The sequence below is a fragment of the Scomber scombrus genome, chromosome 12, assembly GCF_963691925.1.
Source record: "Scomber scombrus chromosome 12, fScoSco1.1, whole genome shotgun sequence".
In the NCBI taxonomy this organism is placed as follows: domain Eukaryota; kingdom Metazoa; phylum Chordata; class Actinopteri; order Scombriformes; family Scombridae; genus Scomber; species Scomber scombrus.
Genome location: NC_084981.1, coordinates 6,586,070 through 6,602,356, shown reverse-complemented (window position 1 = coordinate 6,602,356; position 16,287 = coordinate 6,586,070). Strand labels below are relative to the sequence as shown.

General features: G+C 41.0%; 1 protein-coding gene across 1 annotated transcript in view; it reads right to left on the bottom strand.

Annotated features, from left to right (window-relative positions):
- Window positions 1–16,287, bottom strand: part of LOC133991582 (adhesion G protein-coupled receptor A3) — a 159,437-nt gene that overhangs the window by 119,865 nt on the left and 23,285 nt on the right. Inside the window, exons 3-6 of the mRNA XM_062430038.1 lie at window positions 9,280–9,351; window positions 6,573–6,644; window positions 6,334–6,405; window positions 5,714–5,877 (exon numbers count right to left, since the gene is read on the bottom strand). Of these exons, the coding sequence (XP_062286022.1) occupies window positions 5,714–5,877; window positions 6,334–6,405; window positions 6,573–6,644; window positions 9,280–9,351 (380 nt within the window). The remainder of the gene's footprint in view (window positions 1–5,713; window positions 5,878–6,333; window positions 6,406–6,572; window positions 6,645–9,279; window positions 9,352–16,287) is intronic.

Sequence of the window (16,287 nt, the reverse complement as noted above, 5' to 3'; positions counted from 1 at the left end):
TGTTAATGTGTGCTGCATTGACATGAGGTCTCCAGCTTTCTGGGTGGATAACAGAACAGTATTTCATCGAATTAATGGAAAACTAGGGGGAGCCATCGTCAGAATATAAATTCCTCCCTTTTCTTTTCTGAGAACCAAAAGCAGAACACAGGACAAGTGATTTACAGAGGGGATATGTATGCAGTAGACAAAAAAAAAAAGTAATTTAATTTCAGTTGGACTTAAATTACTGCTAATGCAAACTGTCATTTCTCATCATGGAACAAGAAGGAGCAGCCACAGTGAGCCGTTAGATGAAGGGTTGTAGGCAACAGGCTGCACATCTACTACTAAGCAGCAAGATAACCACCTTAACTTTGCTCTGATGTTCTGTGGGAAACTACTCACACTGTGAGCAGCATGAAATCAGATCGTATTGCAGTTTAATTATTGACCAAATCAACCAGGACTGAAATCCCAAGGATTACAACTTTAAATCTGCTAATGAATAATTTACTGATTCTGTCTTAAAATTATGAATGAATAATTTAATATTAGAGTGGAATTACACAAAACCAGCTCACAATCCACTTGTTTCCTACTTTAATGCTCACATGCTTAAACATTTGAATGTTACTTATAAAACAGCTGCTGCATCATTTAAAGTCTCCATATTTGTCTGCACCTGTTAGTCTTTTAAAAATGTTTTTGTTAAAAATATATATAGTTAGGTTAAGATAGAAATCTCTGAGTGATGGCTGAGTGCCCTGCATGAGGGTTTTTCTTGTGTTGCTACCTCTCCTTATGTATTAACACACAGTAAAAACATTTCAATTTAGATTTTGAGTCACACCAAAAATAAAATGAGCAGATATTCTCATTCTCAGACTGATGCTCCTATATCTGTTTCTATAGTCACTTCATTATCCCTTCCTCAAAGCAACTGACTTTAAAAGAGGTGTGTGACTGAACTTCAAAGAGTCATGACAGGCTGTGCCCATGTTGAGTTATATTTCATGATATTTTTATATCACGTTATCAAGTTATTAAAGGCACACCACAGGCTAAAAGATGTGGGCCTTGCACATAGAATTGAATCTAATGACATGATTCCCATAAAGGGCAATTGCACTACTGTGTCATCATGCAATAAATAGAGCTATAGAAAGCAGAGGCTTGTCCTGCGGTTTAAATGTGAGCTGCACACTTTACATCTGTTCTGTGGCTCTCATCTCAGCGGTGTCAAAGAATCAGAGGGCCGTGGCTCGATGAGTCCAACAGACGCCTGCCCTGACCTCGACACAGGAAGCACCTGATCCTGGCAGGAAGCTGCACGCGCTCCTCTGTTCCCCCTCATTTGCAGGCAGTACCCGACCTGTATCAGTGGAGGGACAAGGGCTCATTGCTGGAATGTATGGTGCAGACATCTGCTACCCATCATGCTGGAGCCGCTGGAGAAAGAAACAGATGAATCTTCTGTGACATATCTTCATAAAAACAATGGGGGAAATCTCTGGAGAGATATTAATATTTCCAATGGTATGTGAGTGTGGGAGAGCGATATTTTCATTTGATCCCGTCATTCGTCTTGATAATGAGAACCTAGCATCAGGTGTTGAGCACTGTCACGTCCACGCAGGCTGAACAACGTCCTGGCCGGTGTACGCGTCTATACGGCTTCCCCTTACAAAGTGAAGCCATATGAAAACAACAACCAATCAATCAAACATTAAAAAATATAGTTGTTAAAGCTCCACGCTGTATCCAATTGAAATGTGCTTCCTGCCAAGTGAGTGAGTAAGGTTTTGTGAGATGGAGTTGTGCTGTGGAGAGGCAGATGGATCCAAGCATGGCGAGAGAGCGAGGAGCCCAGAACGTTATCATTGTAATCCCATAATGGATGCTTCAGGGCCTGAAAGGAGGGCTCCTCGTCCTGCCACTGGATTCCACTCTTGGCTCTTTGTCTGTGGACTGCACAGAATTACCCTGTAATTGCTTTGGATTGTTCTGTGTGAATTAAAAACACATACAATTAGGATTACATAGCATAGCAGAATGTCTGTGGTGTAGACGTCTCGGGACGGTGACGTCTGTGAACGTAAAAAGACAAACTGTAAGGGGGGGGGGGGGGTGCACATGCTGCAGACTGCAGACTGGGACACATTTTTCCTCATTAGTTGTCTGTAAAGTGTTTGACGTTGTGCATACAGTGCATCTTCATATAATGTCCCTCCACTTGACGCGTACACACATATAACCACACCGCTAACCAATGATTTTCTCATTCCAGGGCAATATCCCCCGCGTGAAGCAGATGTAAGGAGAGGAGGAGGATGATTCTATCACATATGAGATACAATTCCCCCGTGGACTGCAGCACGGAGCAGGGAGATAGAGCAACCGAGAGGAGACAGGGAGGAAGGTGGGGGGGTGGGGGGCAGGAGAGAAGGGGATTGCCTGTCTGTAACTAGTCTTTCAGAAAAAAAGAAGAGAAAAAAAAGTCTCTGGGATTTCTCTTTGCTGTAGCTACACAGCTTCCAGTCAGTAAAGAGGCAATTTTGTTCTGCTTAAAAACTCTGTTTGATGCACCCACTGCTGATAGATACCATACTGCAACGTCTGTCTTAATCCTTCAGTCTTTTAGACATATTTAGTCCTAAACGTAGTCAGTTCTGAAGGAAGTGTGCATATATCACATTCTTGTTTTTATACATTTGTCAGTGTCTTGAGACAAGATGTATAACTCCACTAGCATTCCAAAAGTTTGAGAAAGAAAAATATTATTTCATAAGTCAGTAAATCAGTAAAGTGAATGTAATGTCAATCAGTCTTCTAATGCAATCTGTGACCAAAAGACTGAGACTACACTATTTGTCCCCATTGCACTTTGGTGTATTTTATACCTATACTTGTCATTTGTTGTTTTAGACAACATCTATACATTTGTAGTATTGCTGTTGCAATTTTTTGTGTTTAGCAATATGTTTGGTTACATTTAGATGTGTATTATTATTTAAAGGTGCAGTGTAGTACTATATAGTGGACCTGACTTGGCAGGAATGGAATATGATATTCATAAGAATGTTTTAAATAGTGTATAATCACCTGAAAATAAGAATCCTTGTGTTTACACTAACTTAGAATGAGCACCTTTATATCTACAAATGAAGTGGGTCCTTTTCCACATAGCCTGCCATGCTGCACTGCCATGTTTCTACAGTAGCCCAGAATGGACAAACCAAACACTGGCTCTAGAGAGGGCCTTTTGTGTTTTTCATGAATTTCATGTTCACCATAGGTTCTTCTACATGCTTGGAAGGGGGAGGGGGATTCAGTTAGTTGCAATCTGCAACCTCATGGCTAGATGCCACTAAACCCTACACACTGGTCCTTTAAGTTCACTTATTGTTCCATTGATCCTTTCAGTCCTGAGTTTCTTGAGTTATATGTACAGTATATTAGCTTGTGTTACTTATCAAACTCTAAGTGCTCATCAGGAGACAAAAAGAGTCATCCAACCACTTTCTGCTTTTACACTTTTGCTGACTTCAACAGTGATGTCATAGGTTGGACCAAGTGTGGGGGGGGATTTATTGTATTTAATTAAATGTTTGGTTTAGTATTCATATGATTTGAGCTTATTCTGGTTTACAGTCGGGAATATAGTGGGCAATGTATACTGATGGAAGTAGCACTGGTGTTTACTTATTCTAGGAGGTGAAGACTGAAACATAGATTGCAGGGTGTATTCAAGGGAAGAATTGTTGGTTTGAGAGGGAGGGAAGAGATGAGAGGATGTCTGTCTGCGTAGGTGTGTGCATGTGATCATGTGATTATGCATAAGATGAGTTTGATTTGTTTTCATTTTAGTTTTTGAAGAAATTTGTTTTTGTTTTCGCTGTCCTGAATAATTCACTTTTTTTTAAGTCATTGGCCAAATCCTTTATGCTCTGGTTAAGCTCCTTCACATGTTCTTTCTTTCTATATTTCTCTTTGTCATACTTTGCCTTTATTTAGTTTTTCTGCTAGTCTGCTGGAGATACGGGCAAGCATACACACACACACACACACACACACACACATACAAATACACACTCACACAGTGTCGCACGTGGCAACCACCCAGTACAAGCACTGTGTAGTCTTCTCCCGCTGACCACAGAGCTGCTTCAGAAGAATGAAAACCCACTCAAGTGTTTCTTTTCTTCACTTTGACACACATTTAAGAAGCAGCTGATCTGTGGATTTCAACTAGCAACTTCTATAACACAAGTCCCTTCCTTGGGTTGTTACGACTGCTGCTGCCCCCAACATAGGTGGGACATAATGAGGCACAGACTGTATTATGAGACACAGTTTGCCTGGGGCTTTCTCTCTGGCAGTTTTGCACTAATTCATTGCCTTATATTAGGCTTGTCAAACAGCTCACAGCAGGTGGAGAGATAACGGTGGAGAGGGAAACCTATTATCAGAATAGATCTACTCAATCATGTTCTCATTGTGCAAATCACTTGAAAATGCAACGTTAATGAAATTTAACAGTTCCTTACTAATGAACAGTCTCGGGAGGCATTCTTACAGTGTAAAGATATCCTTTATCTTATACAGCTTTTGTCAGGCCTCAGCAAAACATTCATCTTAAGAAACTTTTCTACTGGCTTTAAGGCTTGGAATATTTGATTCTTTTCTTTTAAAATGTTCTTCAATTTAAAAAAAAAACAAAAAAACAAATCTGTTGGATTTATTCGTTAGAATGTTGATTATTTAAAAATCATGGAATACATCAATCTTTATGGATGTGGATGGACATGGAAAATACTCTTATTATAGGAAAAATTATCTAAAATGTGACAGACAACAAAAAAGTAATATTGATGTTCTATATTTTGTCATTGACTTTTTAGATAAAATCAATATTGTGAAAATATAAGCCAACTTTTCAAACTTTTCCTGTTTGACAAAGTCTGTAAGACTATAGATTTCAGATGTGTGAGACCTGCTAGATTTCATTCTAGGGACCAATTTATAACTGTGATGCCAGGTGAAATCAATCAATCATCTAATTAACAAGATTCCTAATTATGAGGACCATTATTTGGGGGCTGTGGGTAGGATAGATTGTAATATTTTAAAAAATTACAAATTCAGTCTGACATGGGTAATAAAGTGCCATTTAAAAGAATAATATTAAGCTGTTACTCATAATATAACATTACATTTTTCTTTGTCTTTCTTTACTACATATATTTGAACTGGTGATACTTATATTTGGAATTGGATTTAGTGATTTGGTACTGTACTTGAAACTATGTGGTTCTTTTTATATACGTTAAATTTGGGCATGTAAAGGAAACATTAACTAACTGTAACATTTAACAATGTGAATCCATTTATTTATTCATTTTTAGTTTAGTTACTTCAACATGAGCTAATGATAACTTACAGCAGTATCATTGTCCAGTTATTTCTTGGAAGTTACAGCAGGTGGAAAGCTAGCAGCAAAACAAATAGAATTGCTGGAATGTTACTGAATAATACAGAAAGTAGAATAATTTAAGTATTTAAAAATGTCTTATTTTAACCCCAGAGCTACATAACAGTGTTAAATATGCACTTTTATAATGATGTTTTTATCGTCTTTTAAATTCCACTCATTGTGTACCAACATTCATTTTCAGACCTGTCTCCTCACTATATCAGACTTCATATTATTCTCACGCCGTTAAGTCCTTACCACATCTGAGCTGCTGTTCACGTAGGTTGCGGAACTCCAGGCCGTGGAGGTGAGTGGGGAACACACACACTGTGTCGTTGCCAATTCTCACCTTGTTGCTCTGAGCCCAGAGGAGCAGCCACTTCAGCTGACAGTCGCAGAACAAGGTTTCGGTGCTCAAGTGTCTGATGGGATAAAAAAAAACGTAAGGTACAGTTACAACCTACTGTGTTTGTCTTCCTAAATTCGCGTGACCGTCCATTGACTTCATTCGCCCACAAGGCGTTTTTCACGGCATATTGACATTTCATAACAGGAAATACACAGGTGTAATTAATAACATTTATGATGGTTTCATTCCATTTATGTGTGCCAGTTCCAGGGTGCAGGTATTGTGCATGCTGACTGGCTGGCAATGCTTACTGGCTCACCTACATGGAGCAGAGCCATCCTTAATATCATTAGTTACACCTGTGCTTCTCCTGCTGTAAGTCTGCCATGAAAACAGCCTATAACCTCTTGACATTTATCCTTGCTTCTTTACCCTGAACAATAACAAATGTGTGTGTATATTTCCAACTACAACCTAGATAACTGAATGTATTGTATAGCTACATGATGCATGTGGGTGTTTGCCTTACAGCACTTTGAGAGCCAGGAGGTGTGTGAACAGTCCCATTGTCAGAGTGGAGAAGATGTTCCCAGATAGATTCCTGTTTCGAGAACAAAAAAAACACACAAAGAAATTCATAAAGAAATATGTCACACATATGTTGTTATACATTACTGTAGCCGTATCCAACACTGTATTCTCTGCAGACTCAGTGCAAATTAAGCATGAAGCACTACGATGCATGTTTTCAATTTTGGGATTACTCACAATTTTGAGAGGTTGCCCAGATCTAGAAACATTTCAGGGGAGAGACAACCAATCCTGTTGTTGGATAGATCCCTGTAAGGACAAAAACAAAGACCAAGTGAAAGGAAATTATTTCTATATTGTAGAATCATACATTGTACTGCAAGAGACTAAATAAAAAATGGGATCCACTGTAAAATGTTAGTGTGTTTCATGCATGACTGTCCTCTTAATATCGAACACACAGAACCTTAACAGCTGTGGGATGCTGTGTTCATTCATCTCCTCTACTTCCTGGAATATCTGTAATGACCTTTTTGTACCCCTTGCATAACCATTGCTGGCACACACATGCCCACATACACACACACACACACACACACACACACACGCACGTGCAAATGCAGAGGGCTTCTTTATGCAAGTGGCTGAGCGCTGTCGCGTCCGTGGCTCTGTGCCCACCGCGCTCTGTAATTAAAGAGCTGCTTTGCTGGAGCAGCTGTGGGAAAATAAGCAGAGCACTCGAGTAATCACCAGTTGGGGAGCACTTAAATTAGCACTCTGCTGCTCCCTGAGCCTGGTGCACACGCGCCCCGAATCAGCACAGCTAACTCACTGCCTGCATCCCTGCCAGCCCAGATCCCACTAACTATCAGGCTGCAATCATGTCACTCACTCTGAAGCCTATATGTAGAACGCAGGGATGAGAGTAATCCTTGGAGGGAAAAAAAGAATAGAAGAAAAGGAGAAGAGATCACCAAAAACAGTTTTTTAAGACATTTTAAAGTCTTAGGTAACTTTGCATAATGTCAAAAGCATAGAAAATAAAGATCTGTTCCAATTAATATGCATGCTATCAGCTTCTTAACAGCGGAGTAGGAAACAAGCCTTTTGGAGAGTTCAATTCCAGGGTAATAATAAAAAAGATCCTTGAAAACACAACCATGCTACCTTGGCTCCTATTATCCTGTTATCCTCGCCTTGCAGCGGTCCATCAACAATCTCCCTCGTGCTAGCTTTAAGCACATCTTGCATCAATTTGTTAACTTCATGGCTCTTCTCTAGTTGTGCTGCTTTTGATATTTTAGCTCTCATCTCATGATGATGTGTTTAAATCTGAATTAAATTATTTCTTTCTTTTTGGCCACTAGGGGGCAACATTAAAAACAAGATGTGTACACGAACATTGATCATCACGGAATAACCTTTTAAGATGACACGGCCGACTCGCTAGCAAAACAAATGGAGCAACATTATAATTCATTCGGAGTTGTGAACGGCGTTCCGGCTCCTTCCATTAATAAGTGAATCAATCTGATTGGCAATTTCATACATAATCATGTCAGGCAGGTTCATTTTTCGAATTGTGCAGCATGGCGTTCCCTTCAGTTGATGCCATCGAGATAATTACTCAAAATAAGAAAGTAATGTAATTCCTTCAGCCCTTCCCCACACTCAGTATCTAGCTAGCTACAGAAGGGGAGCGAGCCTAAACGGAGTTGCTGTTTTCTGAAGTGGTAGGTCATTTTAGAAGCAACGTTTCAAATACAGCTTAGCAAATATACACACACACAAGTTGTTTTACGTGCAATTTGGCTATCTGTATGTACCAGTATGACAGCTGACACACAATTAGGGGGTAGGGAGGGTGATTTTAGCTCTGCCGCATTGGTCCCACTACTATTATGGGGTGCATAACAATGTTTAAAGCTTGCATATGTAACATCATTCATTTTATATTCTTTTTAGACAGTGAACATGTCCATGATGTGTTGTTGAAGTGGTCTGGTTCATTTAAATGCAGCACAGCCCAGAGTAGCTGCAGCAGCACGGCCCTGAGCCACAGAAAGCAAACGGGTACTTTAAAAGAAGGTCAGCTGATCACACAGCCCCGTCCACAAAGAAAACAAGTCCGTCAGAGCTCACAGTACAAATCAATTTGGGAGTTATTTTGAGCAGAGTCATTTTTTCCCTGCTGCTGCACCGCTACACCGGATCTTAGGGTTCCCCCACCTGCCAAATCCCACTTTAATCCCTGTCCTTAGGGAAATATTGGGCGCTTCAGCTACTAAATGCTCCACTGTGTTCACCAGCTAACGTTTCCTTTTGCCATTTGGTGCTGGAGCAGGTACTGTACAGTGGAGCTTTTTCTCTGCTGCAGCTGAAAATGACATTATGAGAGCGTCGTGAAAGAACCAAAACGTCAAAGCTGTGGCCTGGACAGCTAAACAATGAGGTCAAACACGCCTTAAAGTCGCCTGAAATTAAGCTACTAATTGCTGTGTCGTAAATTATTCTTATAAAAATACTGATTATTAAGCAAGTGACTCAACTGGCTAACAGTGTCACCGGAAGGTCAGTAGCTCTAATCCCCCCCAAAAACTAAGAGGAGAAAGTGAATGGCAAATATTCTTCCTTTCCTTAACCGCTCCAGCTCTGTCTCCTCATATTTGTGCCCAAACATAAAACCTTCCCAAAGCCTGAGGATTGTGGTCACACTGAAAAACTCCCAGTTGTGAATGTGTCCATCTGTATTAACGTGAAAAAAGCGGCTTTGTGCCCTCAGTTAGCTTTGCCCGGACAAAGAAAGCTCAGCAATGCCTGAAATAGTAGTTCTAGCACTTCAGCCTCAGTTAAACATTTCATTCCTTTTATTTTTTCAGTCAGTACTTAAGTCACTCCTCGTTGTCTGGTGTTTCCCCGTTTCCCCCATGGAGAAGCTACTCACAGTCTCCTCAGAGCTAGCAGACCACGGAAGGCCCCCGGCTCCACTGTACTTATCAAATTATTCTTCAGATCCCTGGAGAAGAGAAACAGAGAGAAAAAAGGAGTCAGAGACAACAGTTAGGCCATTCATTACTATCTTATCTATCTATATATTTATGTATCTATCTAGCTCTCTCTTTCCCCTGCCATGGCATTCAGCGATGAAATCCACTGAGCTCATGCTTGCTGACCATGATGCCGTGATGTAAACGCGTGCTTTCCAAGGGAAACGTGATTCTTACAAAACGTGCGTGAGCATACATTTCATACAGTTCACAGAACAATGGTTTGTTAGCAGTTGGGAATAAACGGGGAGGATTTAGTAGTTCAAGCTTAAGAACAACTTTTATTCTAAGTATGAAACAAGGCAGAACTTCCAGGTCAAACTTCAGGATTTGGCTATTTCCTCCATGTGTAATTATAATTGTATTGTTATATATTATAAAGGAAAACAAAGGAAATTCCTGGAGTTATTCGTCAGTGACCTCACTTAGTTTTTTTTTTGTCTATAAGAGAAGCACCTGTTAGCTGGACGGCGTAGACCATTTCCTGCCATGTTTAAGACCCAGACCACATCAGGCTTAAAGGCAAAAAAACACACATGTTGCAGTTTGAGCCAGGCACTCCTTGTCCACCCCAGCACCGCCCACCCCAAAACCTCTGACGCTACTATAAATGAACCTAAAAAAAAGTCTTAGGCCAAAGAAAATTTCCTGAAATTGTGTCCCTGGTTTCCTCTGACTCTGAACTATATGTCCGAGTGTGATGAGAAGCAGAATAACTGTAAAGCACCTTTTTTTTCTTTTTTTTTTTTACAAATGTGAGCAACAATCCAGCTTTTTTTAAGTTTACAGTCACACAGGCCAGAGAAAGGCCAGCCAAAAGAAACAGAACAATGCCAATCAGACTATGAAAGTCACAGCCATTGTTCCAAAGTGAAAATAAAAAGTAGTAATACTTAGAGATCTCTTTATTTGACAGGGGAGAGAGTTTGGTAGTAGTAAAATCATCACAATACTCCATTCAGGACACACTAAAAGATTTACAGTAATGTAGTTTTTTTAATTTTTTTTTATCACTGTTACTGTTCTGTATGAAAAGGCTCAGCTGTGGTTGTTTCACATTAACTGATGTTAATTTGGCCCGTGTAAAGAATTAGTTACACAGAGATGATGAGCCGTCATTAGCGGCTGAAAAATGACTCCCTTCAGTGGTTAATGATCTGTGTCTTGTGTTAAATTGTTTGGTCCGTGGTTAAAACACACTTCGCCTGCGCCATTAGGACTCCCCTGAAACACCCGTCCGACCAGGTGGTGGTCAGAGAAATAGTCTTTCAGAGAAAAAAAAAGAAGCTATGAATAAAAGGCAACTATTGTATTTTTCACATTTAGAAAAAAAGGGGGGGCTGCCTTTTTCTTGAAGGGGAACACATTAAAGTCTGTTAACAGGTGTTGTGGACTACTACTGCATACTGTACATTTGTGGCTCCCAAGGGAGATGTGAGAAATCTCATGAATAGCCTCAACTGAACGTCAGTTGGAGCTGAAGACTACAAGTTTGAAAATGAAAAGATCTGTATATGTGTGTGAAGTTTGAAAGAAGTGAGTTTATCAGACATCCTCATTTCTGCTTGAAGCTAACAGGCTACATTTGACCAGAATCTCCCACTGAATTGTAAGCAGTTGAGTTGCATTGTGAGTAATACAGGTGCCAGGTTTTGACAAGGAACCACACAATAAAAAAAGACAATATCTCTGATTCTTATGGATTGATTCTGATAATAAAAACAAAACTGCTCTCTGTGAGTCTGACAGTGTTATAGGAGTGAAATCGGTGGAGTCTCTGCACTTGGTTTAACCTCAACCCACTAAATATACTATCTGCTGACTCTTCACAATCAGAATTACTAATGAGCCTTTCTGTAGACGTCCTCGGGAATTCGTCATTCACGCAGTGAGGCGCAGCACGCCTTAGGAAGAGCACTGCGCTCGCCTTCCTGACAGACTATAACCTCTGTTGGTCCAGTCAGGTCCGCCAACGGCTAGCTCTCATCTCCGCTCTCATCCAAAAGTTGTCTTTGATCATGTACAATATGCTACAAAAGAGCGGGCGGAGGGTGGAGGTCAAGGGGTCACCCTCCTTTCATCCTGAGTCTTGTAGCTTGTTGCCTTGCTTCTGCTCTGCTGTCTCAGAATTTGCTGAATGCTCAGAACTTTCCACCCTATTGACTGACTGCCTTACTGAGGGGCAGACTCTCCAAACAGGAACTGTGCTACTGTATAATGGTTATCGAGGAATGCTGAATCCCAAAAAACAAAGAGCAGAGACAACAGTGTGGGACACATTTACAAGATAAAGATAAACCTTGAAATTGAATGTCTGGATGAGCATCCTAAGTATTCATACCATTAAATCCCTCCTGATGCTATGCAATCATAAAATCCTCTATGAGTCTTTATATATATTTTAGTTCTATTATCTATAGGATGTTACCTTGGGTGTACGCTTGTTTGTTTCACTGGCTTCCTGTATGAGGTAATTTTTAAAGGCCACATAAATCCAACGATGGCATCATGGGCAATACGACCACCTTTTATAGGCGTGGGAGCTGAGCCAACAAGTATTTGCAAATAAACAGTGTAAATTATTGTTGTGTGTTATAAACTGCTAAGGTTACAGACGGGAGGGGTGCAGCCACATAATAAAACGGCACAAGTGCCAAAACGTTCCAACAATCAGAGGAAACCATTTGAAAGTCGATACAGCATCCTTTTCTGCATCCTTTTTGGGTGATTAACTATCTGGCGCGATTTTCTCGTGTCCTCTGTCAGTAATTCCAGCTCCATCTGTACATCATGTTGTCAAGTTTGTGTTGGAATCCGCCTCCGCGGTGCATCAGCGGTCTTACGCTGTCACTGGGCCACGTAGTGAAATATTTGCTGTTGTGTAGCACGGGGCTCTTAACAGACTCCTTCATAATCTATTCTCTTGTCCTTTGTACAACGCCAATTGTGCATAAAGGAAACAGCAGCATTTATGGTCATGAGTTCAAGAGGTCTTCTCCTCTGCTTCCTCCTCTTCCTTCTGTGTCCACATATATAAACAAACCGCTGCTTAGAGTTCTAAGACCCCGGCTGCATTTAACTTGCTGTTTATGTCAGTAGTTCACAACTCATATGGGCTTCGTATGAACATTTCTACTCAGTCTTGAAAGGAGAACTTCGCCTTTTCAACCTTATCTCTAGCTATCTGATATTAGGGGATATTATTCTCTATGTCTCTGAGGCACAGCTGCAAAATGTGTTCTTCCAGCACCGACGCCATCATTGGACGTGTACAGTGATGTAGTTGGATATAAGGAAGAACTACGACTTTCTCAGCTTGGATTTCAAGTCTCTGCCTCTGATTTTCTGTAGTTGTGCCTTCAAAGATAGAAAGGCAGGTCTACCGAAACACTCCATCTACCATGTTGCACTAGTGATAGGGTATAGTAGACAATAAAATAGTATACTACTAAACACTCACACTCTCTCTCTCTCTCTCTCTCTCTCTCTCTCTCGCGCTCCTTCTTTCTCTCTCAACCACAACCGGTCAAGCCAGATGGTCGCCAACCTAGAGCCCGGTTCTGCTTTAGGTTTCTTCCCGTTAAAGAGGAGTTTTTAATTGCAGCTGTCGACAAGTGCTCATGGGGGAATGTTGGATATCTTTCAATTAAATTAAAGAGCATGGTCTAGACCTTTATGTGTAAAGTGCCTTGAGATAACTTTTGTCATGGTACTATATAAATAAAGATTGATTGATTGATTTTACAATATCAGCATGTTTGGGAAAAAACTAGTGTCATGATAAGAGGCTGAATATCGCACTGTGGCAGCTGACACAACAGAGAGTGGAGGAGGAAATAAGCACCAGAGCAGCCTGACACACAAACTTTAAGCTGTTGAGTTATTTTAAGTGATTCTGCCAACACAAACCAGAAAAGCTGAATCTAATACAAACAACAACAATTCGTTTTACAGTATAATGGCAAAGCAGAGATGTGGTGGTGCCGTCACGACTTACGAGGCCGAATATAGGACTGTAGAATCAGACGCAGCAGTGTGTGAAGGAGAAAGTGACCACTGTAACAGCAGCAGCCGAAGGGAAGGCGCTGCAGCCGGAGACGCTTTGCAACATCAGCAGTTGATGATCATCAGAGGTAATGGAGAAAAACTTTGCGGTGAACCCAACTTTGTTTTCCAAATCTGAATCCAGAACAGAACCACAGTGACTATGTGTTGCCTGTAACCTGGTTCCTTGTCGTCCAGAAAAAAAGGTAAAAGAAACAGTTTTTCACCCTTTCGCCCATGACTGTCTCTTAAACCAAGCTGAAATGAAATGGCAGTTTTATTGTTGACTGCCCAACAGCAGCTCTGGCAGAATTCTAGCTTGTGTGCAATTCTCATTAAGTTTGCATTGATCCACATTACTGACCCCAGTTGTTTTATGATCCTTGCACACTGGTACGATACATCCAGACTGTATGAGGAGAAACATTCTGTAAATGAAAATAAACCTCAGCGCAGATATATGATACTTTGTCTCTACAGCTGCTCTGTGGGGAAACACACTCGCCCACTGCGCTACATAAACACACTATCAGTAGCTGACTGGACAGGATCACGTGCAAAGCATTCTGGTTGTTGTAGGATATGAGGAACGTACAGATTTTTTTCTCAGTTTTCTGTAGTCATAGGGCACCAATTTCAAACATTTTTGCACATTGCTCCTGAACAGGTGACCTAGTTTGAAGAAACCATCATATTCACAGTGGTGAATATTCCCTTTAAGTCACGGTCCACATATCAGCAAGCTTAACATCCATTCAGTTTTTATTACACCTATCTATTCTCACGGCCACAGGGAGCTGGAGCATACTTAACCAGCTTATCCCAGTCCTCATCGAGTGAAGGTACACCTGGACAGATAACCAGTCTAACACACATTTAAACAGATAATCACCCAAAGGCGGCTTAAAGTCATTTCAATACCCATAAAATGCTTTGGAGAGAGGGATGAAACCAGAGCACCCAAAGTAAAGCCCAGAACAGGGGGGAGCTGCAAAGTTTAAGCAGAAAATGTGATCAATTTACTAACACCAGGGACAGTTCTGTTACTCCTGTAATCCTCGCCTTGCATGTTGCTGTATCAGAGACGGAGAAACTTCCTCCAAAACATGACTAAACAGATATTAAATAGAATACATGAAACTTGGTATTGTACTTCGCCCCAGTTTCATTTTTTGTTTTCAATATTTTTGTTGGCAGTTTGCAGCAGGCGGTCCTGGGTTCCGTTCAACGTCGCTGCACTGCTGATCACTTTAAAGCAAGAAACAGCCAGCTATCAAAAGTACATTTTGTTGATAACATTTGCTCACAGGCTTCACTCACATGCAGAATGGTCGTCCTCCATCCACCAGCTGGGAAACACTGACTTACACAAGAGTAACATACAACATACACCCAACAATTTACAGTCAGGCTACTGTACACGAGCACAGTATGACAGACACTGCTGCAAACAGGCTTGCATGTGTCCTTATAAAGCCTCAAATAAAAGGCAGAGAAAGATTACAGGTACTCATCTACATTTACATTTCACCACTCTGTTGCTCTGAGTCTCTCTTTTTAACAGATATACTCCTGTTAATCTGATTATTTAACACACTTTAACATACTGCTGTTAATAAAACTCCACACTTCCTGTAAACCTCCAGGTCATCATACTAAAAAGCCCTCAATGGAAGGGAGGCGATTATGAATAGTTGAGATTTTGTTTTATAAAAAAAAGATAATTCTCAGAATCTGCAGTAACAGCATAAAGCGAGCAGTTAACACACCAAGTGGAGCAAGAGAGAGAGAGCAGAGGATCTTCTAAACAAAGTAGATTATATATAGTTATAGAACGGGGGAAGTAAAAGCTAAGTACTGAGTCAGATAATAGCCTGTCTTGTGAAAGGTTCACTCTTCAGCTGAAGTAAACAAAGACCCAGGCCACTATTTGAGGATTTATGATACACACACGCATACAAACAAATGATAACTACCTTTTGGGAGACTTGCCCCCCCACACATCCAGTGTAGATACAGCTGGAGCAGCTCAAATGAGATGAATGTTTAAACAATAACCATTTTCTCCTCCCCTGGCCGTGCGTGTTTGAAGAGCAGGAGCAGCCCTCAGTATAAACTCTGCCGCTTGTGGTTAATGTTTGAAAAGCTACTGAAGTGCTCCCCAATTAATTTCAACTGCACTGTATATCTTGGCCCGCTCAGTTTCCCCCCCTCCCCGAGCCGTGTGACCCCGAGGATATCAGCCTGTTCACTGTGTGACACTAATGGGCCAAATTCCTCCCTGAATCTAGATGATTACCACGTCAGCTAGTCACACTGATACAGAGGTGTGCACCCACACACACACACACACACACACGCACACACACACACACACACACACACACACACACACACACACACTGACCAGACCACACACACACATACATATACTCCAGGAGCAGTGTCTAGATAGAGCGCTGCTTTCCCTTTGATAACAAACACTATTTAGTCATGCACGGTCTCTAAATAGATCTCGATGTTGATGCAATTATCAAAATATCAGATTCTCAAAAGGTCAAATTCTACATTAAGTACACAAGCAAATAAAAACTAAAGCCTGCTGCAGCCACTTGGGCGCTAATCCAAATGGAAAGTGATGCTGCATGATGTATTAGGTTGCGTGCGCACTTAATGAAATGAGACGATGACATGCGCTCATTTGTATAGCATATTTCTCAGTGGCATGCCGGTGTCTGCAGCGGGGGGTGTTTGTGTATGTGTGTGTGTGTGTGGGTGCATAAAGGCACCTTGTTTCTAGTAAACAAGAAGAATCTCACATGTGTCACAGAGCTGATATTCAGTTCAGAGCAGTGAAGACA